The sequence below is a fragment of the Orycteropus afer genome, unplaced genomic scaffold (genome assembly GCF_000298275.1).
Source record: "Orycteropus afer afer isolate SDZICR_OR568_19922 unplaced genomic scaffold, OryAfe1.0 scaffold00145, whole genome shotgun sequence".
NCBI classification, from domain to species: Eukaryota; Metazoa; Chordata; class Mammalia; order Tubulidentata; family Orycteropodidae; genus Orycteropus; species Orycteropus afer.
This window is the reverse complement of record NW_006921732.1, coordinates 5,867,339-5,885,074: the sequence shown is the minus strand read 5'-3', so window position 1 is coordinate 5,885,074 and position 17,736 is coordinate 5,867,339. Positions and strand designations below refer to the sequence as shown.

The window sequence follows — 17,736 nt, the reverse complement described above, 5'->3', positions numbered from 1 at the left end:
TGGAGAGACCTGTTACTGCCAAGACCACATTCCCTGGCGTCACAGACACTGCATCCATACATACCCTCCCTGACTGGGCCTTCAGGCCTGTTGTTGGCCCTGTATTAGAGGATTCCAGGAAGGGAAGGGGATGAGATCACTGCCCTGCAAAGAGTTTATACTCCAGGAGGGGAGGAGAGAACCAGAAAAACTGAGAGGAGGAGTCAGTCAGAAGGCAGAACCCAAAACCTGAGGTCTGGTTTGATCCTCACCATGGACTGACTGGCCCTGGGCAAGTTGCTCCCCTCTCTGGGGCTCAGTTTCCCCATCTGTAAACTGGCAGTTGGGCTAGCCCGTCCCTAAGGCTTTCCCAGTGTCTAAGCTCAAAGCAGCCCACCAGAGAGGGAAGCTTGCGGCCCCAAGCAGGGCCAATGACCTATGCTGCACCTGCTTTAATTGCCCCTCATGCCCCAGGCCTGCCAAGTGCAACCCACTCCACACCCACTCACTGCAGAGAGCTCTGTGCCAGGCCCTCAGGACAAAGTGAGTCCATCTTGGTGGCCATCCCTGAGGGCCTTGTGGTCATGAGGCAGAGAGAGAAGGACATGAAACCCAGACACCTGAGCTGCCTGTGAGGGGCCTTCAAAAGGAGGGAAGAGGTGAAGGGAGTGTCCCAAGCAGGGGTACACGTGTGTTGTGAAGGAGATGGGATTTGCGCTCTTGAAAGATGAGAAGGCACTGCCAGATGCAGAAACAGTGAGGGCAACAGGCAGGTGGCCAGGAGATGGCGCAGTGTCTTGCTATATGTTTCCCAGGCACATCACAAGGTCCTTCCTAGGTGTCCCACTGTCCTGCTGGCAGCAGGGCAGGAATTCTAATTCTTATTTACCTAGTGAGGCCGAGGAGGCTCGGAGAGGGCAAGTATGTTGCCCAAGGTCACCCAGCTGGTCCTGGCAGGGCCCACATTGGAAGCTCCCCTTTGCTGTGCCTGACCACGTGGCCACCTTTCAGCGCCCCCAGCATGGTTTATGCTGGCTGCATAAGGAGGGTCAGGGCCCCTGCAGCCGGTGTCTGGCGGGCCGACAGGCTCTCTGTCCCGCGCAGTGTGCGCCCCGCACGAGTTCCAGTGCAGCAACCGCTCGTGCCTGGCTGCCGTGTTCGTGTGCGACGGCGACGACGACTGCGGCGACGGCAGCGACGAGCGCGGCTGTGCCGACCCGGCCTGCGGGCCTCGCGAGTTCCGCTGCGGCGGCGACGGCGGCGCCTGCATCCCCGAGCGCTGGGTCTGCGACCGCCAGTTCGACTGCGAAGACCGCTCGGACGAGGCAGCCGAGCTGTGCGGCAGGGCGGGACCGGGGGCCACGGCCGCGCCTGCCGCCTGCGCCGCCACCGCTCAGTTCGCCTGCCGCAGCGGCGAGTGCGTGCATCTGGGCTGGCGCTGCGACGGTGACCGCGACTGCAAGGACAAGTCGGACGAGGCCGACTGCCGTAAGCCCCCAACCCCCTCCGCATCGCCCCCGCCCCGCTGCCTGTGAGCCTGGGGACTGCGGATCCCGCCCGAAGGCATTTTCCGTTTTACGCAGTTAGGGGAAGTTAGGTGACTTGTTTGAGGTCACGTCGCTACTAAGCAGGGGAGCTCAGATCTGACTCCCGCATATCTTCACTGCTACCTGCATCTGTCTGGGGGGGTGACCCCTCCCCGACAAGCTGCCTACCCCTGCCGGAAGACCTTGATATCCTAGGAACCTCGCTCTCTTTACCTGCTAGGCCAGCTCCTCCTTCCAGGCCCCAGACGCTCCTAGCTGACTTGGGCCCCACTCATGGGTACCTCGAGCTGCCTCTCCTACAGCACATCTCACCTGCTCTCTCCTCAGTCCCTTCTGCACCTTGAGCTCCTAGAGCAGGGGGGAGGCTCATAGTTAGTCTCTGGGTTCCTGATCCCTCACAGTGCCTGGCACAGGTGGGTGCCCAGGGAGGGTTTAACAATTGCATGAGCCGTTAAGCAATTAGCACCAAGATGCAAATGAGGGCCACATGTCTGCCCTGGAGGGTGGCACTCTGGACAGGCAGTGGATGATGATAAACAGGAGACTTGCATTTTTGGCCTGGCTCTGCCAGCCAGAGTGCTGTGTGACCTGGGCAAGGCCCTTCCCCTCTCTGAGCTTCAGTCTCCCCATCTGTGCACCAGAGGTGCCTTGTCCGGTTACCCTTGGAGGACCTCCAAAACTCAGCCGCTCTGATTCTGTTCTTGCCAGGGGTGGGCATGGCCCTGGAGGGGGAGCACTGTCCCAGCATCATGTTGCTCCTGACCCTCTCCCTACTGTTATCCCAGCAGCGCTGGGGACATGCCATGGGGATGAATTCCAGTGTGAGGATGGGACTTGTGTCCCTGCAATCAAGCGCTGCAACCAGGAGCAGGACTGTGCAGATGGAAGTGATGAAGCTGGCTGCCTGCAGGGTGCGTGGCATATGTCGGGGGACTCGGGTCAGGGCAGAGGGGCTCTCCCCTGGCTCTGGAGAGAGCGGAGTGGTGAGTGGTGAGAGATCTCGTGCTCCCTGAGCTGTGCCTTCCCCTGGAGCAGTGTCTCTCCCCAGAGCATCACTTGCTCCTCAATCACCTCAATCAGATTCCTTCCCATGGGGTTCTAGTGGCACCAGAACTGGATTTCCAAGTACTGTGCAAAAGCTGAAAGAGGCCTAGGGGGACATGAAAGGCACTGTAGGAAATCCAGGCATACCATTTGGCCATGTCCAGGGTTCCAAGTGGCTTCCCTCACTAGCTCCCAAATTGAGTCCTCCTCCCCTGGGAGACCCCTTAATTCTCAGAAGGTTCTTCCTGTCATCCTCATTAGTAGTAGCTGGGCTCCTGACCTACTGGTCATCTGGGGGAATGCATAAGGGGTGGGCAGTAAGACACCCTCTCCTATCCAGGCTCTTGAGGCAGAGGTCCTCCCCTCAGGAGCCTCTAGGGTTCCTAGAGCTGTGGCACTGTCCCACCCAGGGCCCTAATACTGCCCAATCAGAACCAGACCCCTATGGTCCTGCCCAGCTAGATGATGCTTGGGGTGGTCCTGAGGTCCTGCTCATACCTTGGATCCTGTCCTATGAACAGAGCACCCACAGCCCTACATGCACCCTCTAGTCACTGGTAGGGTCTGGGACTGGATCTCCATCACCTCCCCCGGGGCTGGAGCCAGCTGCAGCCCTTCCTGCCCAAGGCTTCACAGGTGCTGTCCACTCTCTTGTCCGGCCTGACAGAATCCACATGTGAGGGTCCCCGCAGATTTCAGTGTAAGAGTGGCGAGTGCGTGGACGGCGGGAAAGTGTGTGATGCGCAGAGGGACTGCCGGGACTGGTCGGATGAGCCTCAGAAAGAGTGTGGTACAGTACTTGTTTTCTCCCATGCCAGACTAACCCTCCCATTACTCCCCACTCCTGGCACCAGGGCTTGAGGCCCTCGCCTGCCCCTCAGAGCTCCTCTGCCTTATGCTGTGACCCTCTCTCTCTGGACTTGGGCGCTGGCCTGGGGCCTCTCACTCAGCGTCCCTACAGTCTCTAGGGCCTTTCCTTTCTAGCCCAGATGCTCCAAGATTATGCTTCCTGTCATAAATCTGGCCTCTGCTCCTTACTTCTTCCACCTTTAGACCTCTGAGTGTGTGCTCACTCTGGCACTTTCTCTCTTTCTCAGTGTTCCTCCCCTGCTGACCCAGCTAGTGCCCTGGCCTCTGAGGACTCTCAGCCCCTGCAGGAGGCCCTGCAGAGGAGGAAACAGGGAATAGGAGGCAGGTAGCCAGTTGAGTTATGTCCCGGAGCCATCTGGTTCAGGCCAGGCCTGGGTGGGGTAGGTAGGCTCAGCGGCCGGCAGTGGCACTGTCCTCAGCCCTGAGGAGCTCAGACTTTCTGGGGAGAGCAGAGTGACAGGCTGGACATGCATGAGGAACAGAGCAGGGCAGCTGCCCCAGTGTTAGAGCTGTCAGGGCGGACTCCTGCTAGAACAGGACTGTCTAGCCTGGCCATGAGGGGGACATCCCAGAGAACATGCCAGAAGTCCAGTGTGGCAAAGATCAAGAGAACTCTCTGGTGATCCCAGGAGGTCAGGGATGGAGGGAGATTTGGCAGAGACCTCGCTGGGAAGAGAGAGCCTAGGTCAGCCCCTCCTTCCCCTACCTTTCCTGGCAGACATTTTCTTACCCAGCACCTCCCCTCCTGGACACTCAGAGGAGCTGATCCTGCAGAGCTCCCCAGGAACAGCATGTTTTCTCCCCTTTTGAAGATAAAACACTAATTTTGAAAGGAAGAGTATTTGGGTAAAGGTCACTCAGCCTCAGCCTGAGCTTGCAGGAGACAGCCTCCCTGCCCACCCCCCACCAGAGGCCCTGCCAAGAGAAGTCCCAGGAGAAGAAACCAATGAAAAATGGGACAGGGGAGCAGGAGCAAGTGAGCCTAGCCGCTCCTCCCTCCGCACCATGATTTGGAGTTAGTCAGGGACTGTTAACCTACTAAACTCTTCTCTCTCATCTTTTGCATGGCAGCCTACGAGAAGTATGTGTGCATGTGTTTGTGTCTGTGCGTGCCTCCTGTGTCCATGTCCCCCTGAGTTGGATGGGGAATGCATGCACGTGTCTCTGTGTGTGTCCCACATCTGTGAAAGTGCCTATGGAGTCCACAGCCTATCTGCCTCTGCATGTAAGCTGGTGTGTGTGTGCATGTAGGTGTGTGCATGTGCTTGGGAAAGTGAAACTACTCTTCCCTTGCGTGGTGTGGGCCTCAAATTCTGTGAGGACTCTGGGCCCCTCTGCCCCTCTCCTTCCCCAACCCCACAGACTCCCCAGCAGAATCACCTGTAGGCTGGAATTGGGAAGGATCAGAGACTTCCCTTTAACCTCATCCTCAATGCTGGCTCAGAGCCTGGGCAGGCCTTTCAGGGAAAAGGTGACAGGGATAGACTGGTCCAGACCTGCTGTTCAGTATCTCCCCTGCCCTGCCCCCCCACCTACCTCAGGTCCCTGAGGGACTCTGCCTTCTTTTATCAGGAGCCCAATCACTGAGCTCTCCCTCCTTTCTCTTCCAGAGCCATCCTATTCATGCTGCTCCATCAGTGCTCAGTAAATACAGTTGTTGAGCTCCTGCTACTTGCAAAAGGAGGAGGAAGAAATGAAGGGATGCATGCATGAGGCATTTGGGGTGTGACTGAACAAATGAGTGGATGGTGTTCAGGGCACAGCGGGACTGGAGAGTCCAAGGAGGGCTTGGAGTGGCAGAAAGATTCCTGGACCCCAGGGACTGCCCCAAAGCTACCATGGTTCAGCCCACTCCAAGAGGCTGGGGCTTCCAAGTGCTAGGCCTGGCTACGTCATCCCCCTGACCACCTAGTCATGGGGTTGCTGTGGTCTTGTTCTTTCAGTTCTGCCAACGTCCCAGGGACACAGGAGGAGGCCCAGGGGTAAAGAGGACATTTGCTAAGCATGGCTCAGCCTGGAGGTGGGGCACCCCACAGCTGTGCATGGCCTGGGGTGGGCAGCTCAGACAAGCTGGGTGCATGGCCACAGCTGGCTCGGCTCAGTGCGGCTACAGTGGCAGTGCATGTGCCTGATGGGCAAAGGGGAGGGTGTGGCTCCCCCTTGGCTTGCAGAACTAACCTGCTGTGATTCTGGAGCTCAGGTGACACTGTGAGAACTTGGTGAGCCTTGCACCTGGCCTCCTAGATCTCCCCTAGGGCCTGGCCAGAAGATGGTAGGGAAGTGGAGGACAGGGGGCCAGATGACACCGGTACCCCTTCATCCCTTGAAGCAATTGGTAATCCTGGGGCCAGGCCCATGACTAAGTTGAGGAATAAGGACAGGTGCCGAGAGGAGAGGAGTTGAAAAAAATCCATCATATTAATTCAAGGTGGGAGACAGCTGACTTAGCAGCACCTCCATATAGAAGACGACCTGGGAGTGTTAGATAACCATAAACTCAGCAGGGGGCAACCTGTATTCAGATTCTTTCTGGGTGGGAAACTAACTCTGGGCCCTGCCTGGAGGAGGACCTGGATAGATTTAGTGTGTCCACAGAAAGGGGATAGAAGCCAGTACTTTGAGGAGACATTGAGGAAGCCAACTCTAGCCAACCCCACACAGCAGAGCAGGAACAGAGGCTGCAAGGAAGCAGATCCCATGAGGAAGAACTTACTAACAGGTAGTGCCAGAGTTCCAAAGCGGGGCCAGCTGCCTCAGGAGGGGAGTGAGCTCCACGAGGCTGGAGATGTTTAAGCAGGGACAGTTCAAGAGATACTCTGGAGCTGAATCACCTCAACACTGAGGTCACAAGGAAGGAGGAGTTGCAAGAAACGTGCTTGTGAAAGCAAAGACTTTAGGCCCACCAGGGACACCCAGCTGCCTCCAGCCTGGTGGTGGACAGAGCCCTGGCCTGGAGGCAGGGACCTCAGTTCTGGTTCTACTCTGTCCTCATCTGGTGTCTGACCTTGAGCAAGTGCCTGTCCCTCTTCTTGCCCACTCACTTGCTTGATGAGGGTGAGGCTCAGTGAGGTCACAGAGCCCTCCTGCCTCTGTCAGAGTGGGAGTCCTGCTACCCTGAGTCTCTGCTTCTGCTCTAGGCCCCACCCTACCCTGCCCCCACCCCAGCCTGGGCTTCTGGACCCTCAGATGCCTATGTCCCTCCCCAGGGCTGAATGAGTGTCTACACAACAATGGAGGCTGCTCCCACATCTGCACTGACCTCAAGATTGGCTTTGAGTGCACGTGCCCAGCGGGCTTCCGACTCCTGGACCAGAAGACTTGTGGTGGTGAGACCCTCCCCTGCCCCCCAGCAGAAGCAGATGCTCCTACCAGTTCTGACACCTGCTCCTCCCCACAGACATTGATGAGTGTGAGGACCCAGACGCCTGCAGCCAGATCTGTGTCAATTACAAGGGCTACTTTAAGTGCGAGTGTCACCCTGGCTATGAGATGGACACACTGACTAAGAACTGCAAGGCTGTCGGTATGGAGCCCCCAAAGTGGGGAGTAGGGGGGTGGCTCCGAGGGGTATGGGAAGCAATGTGTTTCCATTATGTGAGGAATACAGGTGCACATGCACACAGAGAGAGCAGGTTGCACACATAGTGCTCAAAGTGTGAATGTACCTCACATGCACTGCATACCACACACTATACATGTAGCCCATACAGCCCACAGAGATTACTCTCACACAACACACAATGTATAGACACAAACTGACCATGCAGATTGTGCACACAGCATAGGCATCCCACGCAAAACTGTACAGTCCTACACATTGAGCAATTCTGTCAACTGAATTCATTCAATTTATTCACATCTTCAAATCTGAAAACCTAACATTGTTGTAGGCACTAGGGATTCAGCATAAACAAAGCAGACACAAATCCTTGCCTGCCCTCATGGAGCTTACATTCTAGTGGGGGAGAGAAACAAGAAATAAGATTTAAAAAGTGAAATATAGAGCATAGTGGGTGCAATAAGGACTAAGGAGAAAAATTAAGGAAGGAAGGAGCTAGGATCCAAGAGGGCAGTGGGTTACAGCTTTAGAGAAAGGGAAGGCTTTACTAAGAAGATAGCATTTAAGCCCTGAAGGAAGCTAGTGAACCCTAAAATTATCTGCAGGAAGGAACAGAAAGTGCCAAGGCCCTCCAGCAGGAGCCTGCCTGGCACATTCAAGGAATGGTAAGGAAGCCAGTGCAGCTGGAGCAAAGAGAACAGGAGGGAATGAAAGCAGAGAGGTGTCCCGGGCAAGTTGCACAGAGCCTTCTATGCTGTTGTAAAGGCCAACTATGGAGTTCACCATAAGTCAGGAGGAAGCCATTACAGAGTTTTGAGGCGAGGAGGGACATGGTGTGGCTTACATTTTAACAGATTCCCTCTGGCTACTGTGTTGAGAATAGACAGTAGGGGACAGAAAAGACCCAGGGAAACAATTTAAGAGGTTACTGCAGTAATCCAGGAGAGAGATGATGGTCACTTGGACCAGAGTGGCTGCCATGGGAGTAATGAGTGGACAGACTGCAGATATAGTTTTGAAGGTCATACAATAAGATTTGCCTATGACTTGAGTGTAGTGTATGGAAGAAAAAAAAGGAGTCAAGGATGATGCCAAGGTTTTTGGCTGAGCAACTAAAAAATAGGATTGCTATTTATGGAGGTGAGAGAAGCATGCTGGGGGAATATTGGACTGTTTTGGACACACTGAGTTTAAGAAAACTGGTAGACATGCAAATAGAGACATTGATAGGCAGTTGGATGTATGAATGGAGCTCATATAGTACACGACATGTAAATAATCATAATACAGTGGCCACAATATTTGACATGGAGCTCATAAATCCCCAAAACATACCACCCAAACAGAGCAACATACAACAGAGATCTCAGCATATCACATGTAACCATGTGGGACATGTGTAACATATGGATTATATAGGAGCAATGCAGCTAACCCAGAACTGACCATGTATATACAAAACCTGCCCACAGATATCTAAAGTGAACTTATACAACCCTCAAATCATACACAGAGTGCCTATCACAGTCACAGATATCAGTAGAAATCACCTCAAGATACCATCGAGCCCAGTTCTTATCTATCTTCAGGGAAGTGAAGTGCCATTGGCCTCATTTAGGGACAAGGAAGACCATACAGTGTGTAGTGGCAGAGCTGGGCTCAGACTCCAGCTTGCCTCCTGTGCCCTTCCAACACTGGGAGCCCTAGTGGTCCATGCTATTTGTACCACACCCTGCCCCTTACCCCCACCCTGCTTAGAAATAGTCTCCATCACCACACACAGGTCACACACCCAGCTGGACCCTCCAAGGCTCTGTGCTGGTCCCACCCTGCCCTTGGGGAACACATTCGTTTGGCCCAGATGCACAGTGATGGGGATCAGGTGGCTGGCAGAAGTGTCTGCTGGAAATCAAGAGAGTGACAAGTTACAGGCAGTTCCAGGGACAGGTGTTGCTTGGAGCTGCCACTCAGGTGGTGGTGGTGCCTGAGAGTGGCCTGATGCCATGATGCATCTAAAGACAGGCTTAAGGAGCCAAGCTAGGCCTTCATAGGCTCTGGACAGTGGTCTTCCATAAGGAGTGGCCAGGAATATCTTGGTCACTGACGGTCAGTATAAAATCTAATCCTACGTTGAATCATGGGAGCTCTAGTAGCTTAGTGGCTAATGCACTTGACTGCTAACCAGAAGGTTAGTGGTTCAAACCCACCAGCCACTCCCCGGAAGGAAGATGGGGCAATATACTTCCGTAGTGATACTGCTTCGGAAACCCAAGGAGGGGTCGCTATGAGTCGGGTCTGACTCGACGGCACATAACAACAACACATTGAATCATGTCCCACCCTTGCCACTGGCTCAGGATAAAGTCTTGACTCTTCACCCAGCTCACAGGGCTCTTCATGATCTGGCCCCATGCCAACCTCAGCAGTTTTGTCTCTTGCCACGTCCCCTCACACCCTCTACATAAACTCAAGTTTCTCAGCAACCTCCTTAAGGGTCTCCTCCCTCCAGTCTCACCTCTGGCTCTGCAGTCTGTCCTCCATCCTGCAGCCTCAGTCATCTTTCAAAAACACTTGCTTGCTCAAATGGCCCCTTGAATACAGCAGGGGGTCCCCAAGCAGAGACGGTAGTAGTTGTTGGGGAAGGAATACATTCAATGTGGAGGGGAGGCCTTGAGCAAAGGCCCCAAGCCAGGAAAGCCAGTCACAGGTAGGCCAGGACAGGTAGTCTGGTGGCTGGAATCAAAATGTGTAGAGGAATGAGTGATGAGGCTGGCAGGGAGCTTGGGGTTACCTGTGGAAAGCCTTGAGTGCAAGCCTGAGGAGGAAATGGGGAGTCCTAAAAGATTTGGGGAGAGTTTATATAAAAATTCTACTGGTATGTGTGATGCTTTGCGTCCTGTGGTTTCTATACCCACTATATCATCTGCTCCCTATTTTGTGGGAAAATGAGGCATCATGGGAAGGGCTTGACCTGTGTCACTCAGCTAACCAGTGGTCTCCAGACACCACGCCTCTTGTACTGACTGCTTCTCTCCCGACCTCCCTGCATGGCAGCTGGCAAGAGCCCGTCCCTAATCTTTACCAACCGGCACGAGGTGCGAAGGATCGACCTGGTGAAGCGGGACTACTCACGCCTCATCCCCATGCTCAAGAACGTTGTGGCACTGGACGTCGAGGTTGCCACCAATCGCATCTACTGGTGTGACCTCTCCTACCGCAAGATCTATAGGTAGGTGGGCCGTGGCACATCTCCTATTACCAGGCCTGGGTGGAGACCCAAGTAGGGGGGCTGATGAAGGAGAGAAAGGATGGGGTGTCTTGTGTACCTCCTCTGCCCCTGGGATTCCCCAGGACACAGTTGGGGCTTGGGAAGAGACACAGGATCCTAGTGGACATGGAATTCACAAGACTTCACCCCCAGGCCCACCTGCAACATTCTGTCTCCCACCAACCTGAACTCCAATGGGAGAGCAGCTTTGGGCCCCACATACCTGGGCTTTCTCTGACCTCTGGTGGCCTAGTGGGGAAATGCAAGGCACAGGAAATGTTGAGTGGTAGTGGTGTTATGTGCTGTCCAGTCGTCCCCTCCTTGGGTTTCCAAGGCAGTATCACTATGGAAGTAGATTGCCCAACCTTCCTTCTGAGGAGTGGCTGGTGGGTTTGAACCACCAGCCTTCTGGTTAGCAGTCAAGTGCCTTAGGCACTATGCTACCCTGGCTTTTTTGAGGACTTTCATCCTGTGTGATGAATCAGACCTGATCCCTGCCAGGAGGATCCCACTCACAACATAGTGACATGCCTTGTGATGACAGCTATGAGGGAAAGTACAGAGGAAACCTCTGACCCAATCTGGCCGCTAGGGAAGGCCTCCTGGAGGGTACTACACACACACATACAGACACACACACACCATCTAGTCCTTCAGGGAGTCTGCAATTCCATGGTTGGTGGACTTTGGCACTTAGGAAAGCCATCTCTTAAGTCTCTTCCCACACACAAGGGGATTCCCTCTTGTCTTTCTTAGATACCACAAGCCTGCCTCCCTGCATGTCTGGGGCCCCTTTTGGCAACAGTATCCCCTCTTTGTCCTGAGATCTGCCTGGCAGGAGTGCTGATAACCAGGCACTGGCTGGTAGAAGGAATGATGGATGATTGCATGGATGCACAGATGGATGGAAGCAAATGTATCGAGTGCTACCCACTACCAACTAGATGCTTACCCCCAACACACAGACCATGTTCAGCCTGCCTCCACACAGAGCTAGACCAGCCCCTGTTCAACAGTGTGACTGAAAGGGACAGTATTTGATGACAGACTGGATACAGGGCAGAGGGAGGAAGAGTCAGCATTAACTCCCAGGTCTCTGCTTGGGAGATTTCATGGTGTGTGGGACTATTCTGAGAGGGTGCCTTGTTGTGCTAGAACAGAAACACCCCAGGTCAGTGGCTGTTGTTGTTATGTGCCATCAAGTCATCTCTGACTCATAGCAACCCCTCCTTGGGTTTCTGAGGCGGTATCACTATGGAAGTAGATTGCCCAATCTTCCTTCCAGGGAGTGGCTGGTGGGTTTGAACTGCCAAATTTCTCATTAGCAGCCAAGTGCCTTAGGTACTACGCCACCAGAGAGTTTAGGATTTACAACACATATTTTGGGAGACACACTTCAACCCATAACAGATGGATAGCCCTGGAGAAGGAGCAGCCAGGGCTGGCCAGTCTGTCCAGTTTGGCTGGGGGCTGGAGTGAGCCATTTTGGACATGATGACTTTGAGATGTTTGTGGGACTGAACCATCAAGGGGAACTGGATGGCTTGAGTCTGGAACTTAAGAGAGTTGTCTAGATTGGAGATTTGGGATTCAGTGTTATGGTTGACAGTGGATGCTACAGAACTAATCACCTAGAGAGAGAATGTAGGGGAGAAGAGAACCTTGGGAAAAATAGCATTTGAGAGACAGAAGATCCTGCTAATGTTGCCTAAGTGTTCACTGTATTTCCAGCCCCTTTTCTCCATTCTCAATGGCACAGCTCTTCTTCAGACCCTCTTTGTCTCTCCTGCATGCTGTGACAGCCTCCTAACAGTCTCCCTGCCTCCACCCTCTTGCCCTCCAGCCCATCTCAGATTCCACATTTCACACTTTCTGAGTGTGTCCTCTGACATGTTTTAAACTATTCAATTATTGCCTCCCCCTACCCCAGCATAACATCCTAATTCCTTAGCGTGGCACTCACAGCCCTCAGGATGTGGCCCCTGCCTATACTTATTTCCAGTCTTATATCCTACCTGGGCCCTCCCACATACCCAGCTCCACCCCACTGAACATCTCACTATTGCAAACACTCTCCCCTCTAGGCATTTGACATGCTGCTCCCTTGGCCTAGAATGAACTTCTGTCCTTTGTGCTCCTAGTGAACTGATTCTTAAGAACTCATACAAAGTTGTTTCCATTTTTCTGCTGCTATAACCTGTAGTGTTTCCTATAATCACATTCAACATAATTATCTGGCTGCACGTTGCTGTCCCTCACTATGCTGAGCTCCTCTAGACCAGAAACCATGGCTAATTTAAGCCTATGTCCTTAACCTCACAGCCCAGGGAACGTGTGTTGAATGGAAATTACCCATGTTCCTCTAAAATCCACTGCCCTGGCCCAGGGGGAGGAGATGAAGGGAAGGGTGTACAGATGGCTGCAGTTGGGCCCATGGTGGAACACCTGCCCCATGGTTGCTCGTAGCGCCTACATGGACAAGGCCAGCGACCCTGCGGAGCAGGAGGTCCTCATCGATGAGCAGCTGCACTCTCCAGAGGGCCTGGCGGTGGACTGGGTGCACAAGCACATCTACTGGACTGACTCAGGCAATAAGACCATCTCAGTGGCCACTGCTGATGGCGGCCGCCGGTGCACTCTCTTCAGCCAGGACCTGAGTGAACCCCGGGCCATCGCTGTCGACCCCCTGCGAGGGTGAGTGTGTACACCTCAAGCTTCCCATTCTCCCACCACAGGTGCTCATTCCTCATGTGTCTGTCATAAGGCATAGTCCATGGGGAAGAAAATCCACGCAGCCCACTCAGTCTGTTAACCCCCGACCCTGGGTTCTTTGGGCATTGGTCACCAGGGTTCTCTCTAGACACTGCCACTTGCTCATTATATCAGAGCTCCAGAGACTGCTCCTGGAACAGGAACCCTTTCCTGAGGCTGCTGGCAGGTGGGTATCTGGTGGCTTCTCACACACTTCCAAAGACAGGGAGTTCATTACCTCCCATTAGAAGGTTTTTGGGGTTTTTTTCCTTATGTTCCCAAATCTGCTTCTCTGTGACTTCCTGCATTGGCCTCTAGAGTTGCATAAAACATGTGGGTAGCCAACAAGATTTGAGGACCAAGACCACTGGGTCTTCTCTGCTCCAGGCTGCCTACCTCCATCCCCACACCCACTGTACACAGTCTTTGGGCCCCTCACCACCCAGGCTGTCCTGCTCTGGCTACATCTTGGTATAGAGGGTAGAGGTTCTGAACAGACCAGGGTCTCCTCCCTTTCTCAGTGGTGACATCCTGAGATAGCATTGGTTTTTCAGTAGCTGCATAATACTAAGTTTACCAGGATCACCAGCTTCTTCCTACTGCTGCTTCTTACCTATTAAACACAAATAAGAAAACCCTCTGCTTCCAGTGAGGACAGCTGAATGTGGAATCAAATGAGAGCATGTGTCAGACCTAGGGAAGTGACTGACAACTGCCGTTGACGGAGCATGTCAGGTGCCCCCACCCAGGACCAAGACCTCTGCAGATGCTGACCACTTCATGAACCCTTCTCCTCCGCCCCATCAGTGAGGAAGCGTTGCTCCCTGTCTGTTCTCATGCAGATCTGATGCTACTCTGACACACCGTATCTCCCAAGCCATATATTTATCCCAGCCCAGCCTGATTCATTGTGAATCTATCTGTCAGGGCCCCAGAAATTAGGATGATTTGAAAAGGTTTTTTTTTTTTTAAAAAAGGATTATTTACAAAGGAGTGGGTAAGGTCACTATTTGGGCTAGTAACAGCAGGCTCTTACTACTCTAGGGCTGAGGGGGAAAGAGCAAGGAGGGTTACCTGATTTGGGAAGGAGAGAGGGGTAGACAGAGTGACCTTTAGAGCATCCACTAACTAGAGGCAGCCTTGTAGCAGGGAGTCAGAGGAATAAATATCCTGACTTCAGTCTTTTCCCATCATCCAATATTTCAAGGAATCCAGCTGGAAGCCAGAAGGCAACGAAGCTAGCTGGTCCCCTTGATATAGTCTAGATAAGTCGGCTTTGGGTATACAGAGCAGAATGCAGATGGGTAGAGGGTGAATCTAAGCAGCAGATGGAAGGGATCCAGGACAAGCACTCAGCCCCCTAGCCCAGAGTCAGCCTGGGCTTGATACCAGGTTTCAGGAGAGGCAGTCTGGGGGTATATTAGGTACATAGGCTTTGGAGCCTGGGTGTTTGAAGCCTGGCTCCACTACTTACTAGTGGTGTGATCTGAGAGAACTCAACTCCTGTGAGCCAGTTTACTCATCTGTAAAAATGGCCAATAATTATATCCTCCTAGGGCTGTTGTCTAGGGAGCTGTGGTGGCTTAGTGCCTAAGGCATTTGACTACTAACCAGAAGGATGGTGGTTCAAACCCACCAGCCACTCCTTGGAAGGAAGACTGGGCAATCTACTTCTGTAGAGATACTGCCTCGGAAACCCAAGAAGGAGTCACTATGAGTCAGAATTGGCTTGATGGCAGTGAGGTTTTTTTTGTTTTGTTTTGTTTTTTTAAGGACTGTTGTCCACCACTCGTCTGTCAGTTTGTTTTACTGTGGTGGCTTGCATGTTGCTGTGAGGCTGGAGGCTATGCCATTGGTATTTCAAATACCAGCAGGGTCACCCATGGTGGACAAGTTTCAGCTGAACTTCCACATGAAGACAGACCAGGAAGAAGGACAGGGCCATCCACTTCTGAAAAAACTGGCAACTGAAAATTTTATGAATGGCAGTGAAACACCATCTGATACATTACTGGAAAACTTTATGAATTGCCATGAAACATTATCTGATACAGTGCCAGAAGATGAGCCCCTCAGGATGGAAGGCACTCAAAATACAACTCGGGAAGAACTGTCCCTTCAAAGTAGAGTTGACCTTAATGACATGGATTGAGTAAAGCTCCCAGGACCTTCATTTGCTGATGGGGCATGACTCAAAATAGGTAGAAACAGCTGCAAACATCCATTAATAATCAGAATGTGGAATATACAAAGTGCGGATGTAGGAATATTGGAAGTAGTCAAAAATGAAATGGAATGTATAAAGATTGATATCCTAGGCTGAAATGGACTGGTATTGGCCATTTTGAATCAATCATATGGTCTACTATGCCAGGAATGACAAATTGAAGAAGAATGGCACTGCATTCATTATCAAAAAGAACATTTCAAGATGTATCTTGAAGTACAATGCTGTCAGTGATAGGATAATATCCATACACCTATGAGGAAAACCAGTTAATACTACTATTATCCAAATTTACACACTAACCACTAAAGCCAAAGATGAAGAAATTGAACATTTTTACCAACTTCTGCAGTCTGAAATTGAGCAAACATGCAATCAAGATGCATTGATAATTATTGGTGATTGGAATGAGAAAGCTGGAAACAAAGAAGAATCATTGGTAGTTGGAAAACATGGCCTTGGTGATAGAAATGATGATGGAAATCACATGATAGAATTTTGCAAGACCAAAAATTTATTCATTGCAAATGAGTTTTTCTCAACAACATAAAAGGTACTATACACATGGACCTTGCCAGATGGAATACACAGAAATCAAGTCAACTATATATGTAGAAAGAGGCAATGGAGAAGCTCAATATCATCAGTCAAAATAAGGCCAGGAGCTAACTGTGGAACAGACCAACAGTTGCTCATAGGTAGGTTCAAGTTGAAGCTGATGAAAATTAAAATACATCCATGAGAACCAAAATACAACCTTGATTATATCCCACCTGAATTTAGAGGCCATCTGAAGGTCATTTGTGCCTTGAACCCAAATGACCAAAACCAGATGAGTTGGTTGTCATCCGGTGGGATGACATCAAGAACATCATACATGAAGAAAGAAGAAATGGTCATTGAAAAGACAGGAAAGGAAGAAAAGACCAAAATGGATGTCAGAAGAGACTTTGCACCTTACTCTGGAATAGAGAGTAGCTCAACCAAAAGGAAGAAATGTTGAAATAGAAGTGCTGACCAGAAGATTTCAAAGGGAAGTTCAAGAAGCCAAAATCAAGTATTATAATGAAATATGCAAAGACCTGGAGTTAGAAAAACAAAACGGAAGAACATGCTTGGCATTTCTCAAGCTGAAAGAACTGAAGAAAAAATTCAAACCCTGAGTTGCAATACTGAATGATTCTATGGGCAAAATATTGAACTATGTAGGAACCATCAAAAGAAAATGAAAGGAATACACAGAGTCACTGTATGAAAAAGAATTGGTTGATGTCCAGATATTTCAGGAGGTAGCTTATGATCATGAACCAATGGTATTGAAGGAAGAAGTCGAAGCTGCACTGAAGGAATTGGTGAAAAACAAGGCTCCAGGAATTGATAGAATACCCACTGAGATGTTTCAACAAATGGATGCCACCCTGGAGGCATTTACTTGTTTATGCCAAGAAATTTGGAAGACAGCTACATGGCCAACTGACTGGAAGAGAATAATATTTGTGCCCATTCCAAAGAAAGGTGATCTGACAGAATGTGGAAATTATCAAACAATTATCATTAATATCACACACAAGTAAAATCTTATTGAAGATAATTAAAAAATGGTTGCAGCAGTATATTGACAGGGAACTTTCAGAAATGCAAGCTGGATTCATAAGACAACATGGAACAAGGGATATCATTGCTCATGTCAGACAGATCTTAGCTAAAAGCAAAGAATATCAGAAAGATGTCTACCTGTGTTTTATTGACTATGCAAAGGGATTCAGCTGTGGATCATAACAAATTATGGATAACATTGCAAAGAATGGGAATTCCAGAACATTTAATTGTGCTTATAAAGAACCTGTGTTACTTGTGTTTTATTGACTATGCAAAGGTATTTGATTGTGTGGATCATGACAAATTATGGATAACATTGAGAAGAATGGGAAATCCCAAACACTTGATTGTACTCACGAGGAACCTGTACATTGACCAGGAGGCTGTCGTTTGAATGGAACAAGGGGACATTACATGGTTTAAAATCAAGAAGGGAGTGCGTCAGGGTTGTATCCTTTCCCCATACTTATTCAGTCTAAATGCTGAGCAAATAATCCGAGAAGCTGGACTATATGAAGAAAAACGTGGCATCAGGATTGGAGGAAGAATCATTAACAACCTGAGATACGCTGACAATACAACTTTGTTTGCTGAAAGTGAGGATGACTTGGGGCACTTACTGATGAAGATTGAAGACTACAGTCTGCAGTATGGATTACATCTTAAAATAAAGAAAACAAAAATCCTCACAACTGGACCAATAAGCATCATGATAAATGGAGAAAAGATTGAGGTTGTCAAAGAATTCACATTGCTTGGTTCTACAATTGACGCCAATGGAAGCAGCAGTCAGGACATTAGATGACATGTAGCACTGGGCAAGTCAGCCACAAAGGAACTCTTTCAAGTGCTGAAGAGCAGGGATGTCTCCTTGAGGACTAAAGTGCACCTG

At 50.8% G+C, this 17,736-nt stretch overlaps 1 protein-coding gene across 1 annotated transcript in view; it reads left to right on the top strand.

The window, feature by feature from the left end:
• The window catches only part of LRP8 (LDL receptor related protein 8), a 95,821-nt gene that overhangs the window by 54,983 nt on the left and 23,102 nt on the right, over positions 1 to 17,736 (top strand). Inside the window, exons 5-10 of the mRNA XM_007945920.1 lie at positions 1,084 to 1,467; positions 2,315 to 2,437; positions 6,647 to 6,766; positions 6,838 to 6,963; positions 10,054 to 10,228; positions 12,734 to 12,961. Of these exons, the coding sequence (XP_007944111.1) occupies positions 1,084 to 1,467; positions 2,315 to 2,437; positions 6,647 to 6,766; positions 6,838 to 6,963; positions 10,054 to 10,228; positions 12,734 to 12,961 (1,156 nt within the window). The remainder of the gene's footprint in view (positions 1 to 1,083; positions 1,468 to 2,314; positions 2,438 to 6,646; positions 6,767 to 6,837; positions 6,964 to 10,053; positions 10,229 to 12,733; positions 12,962 to 17,736) is intronic.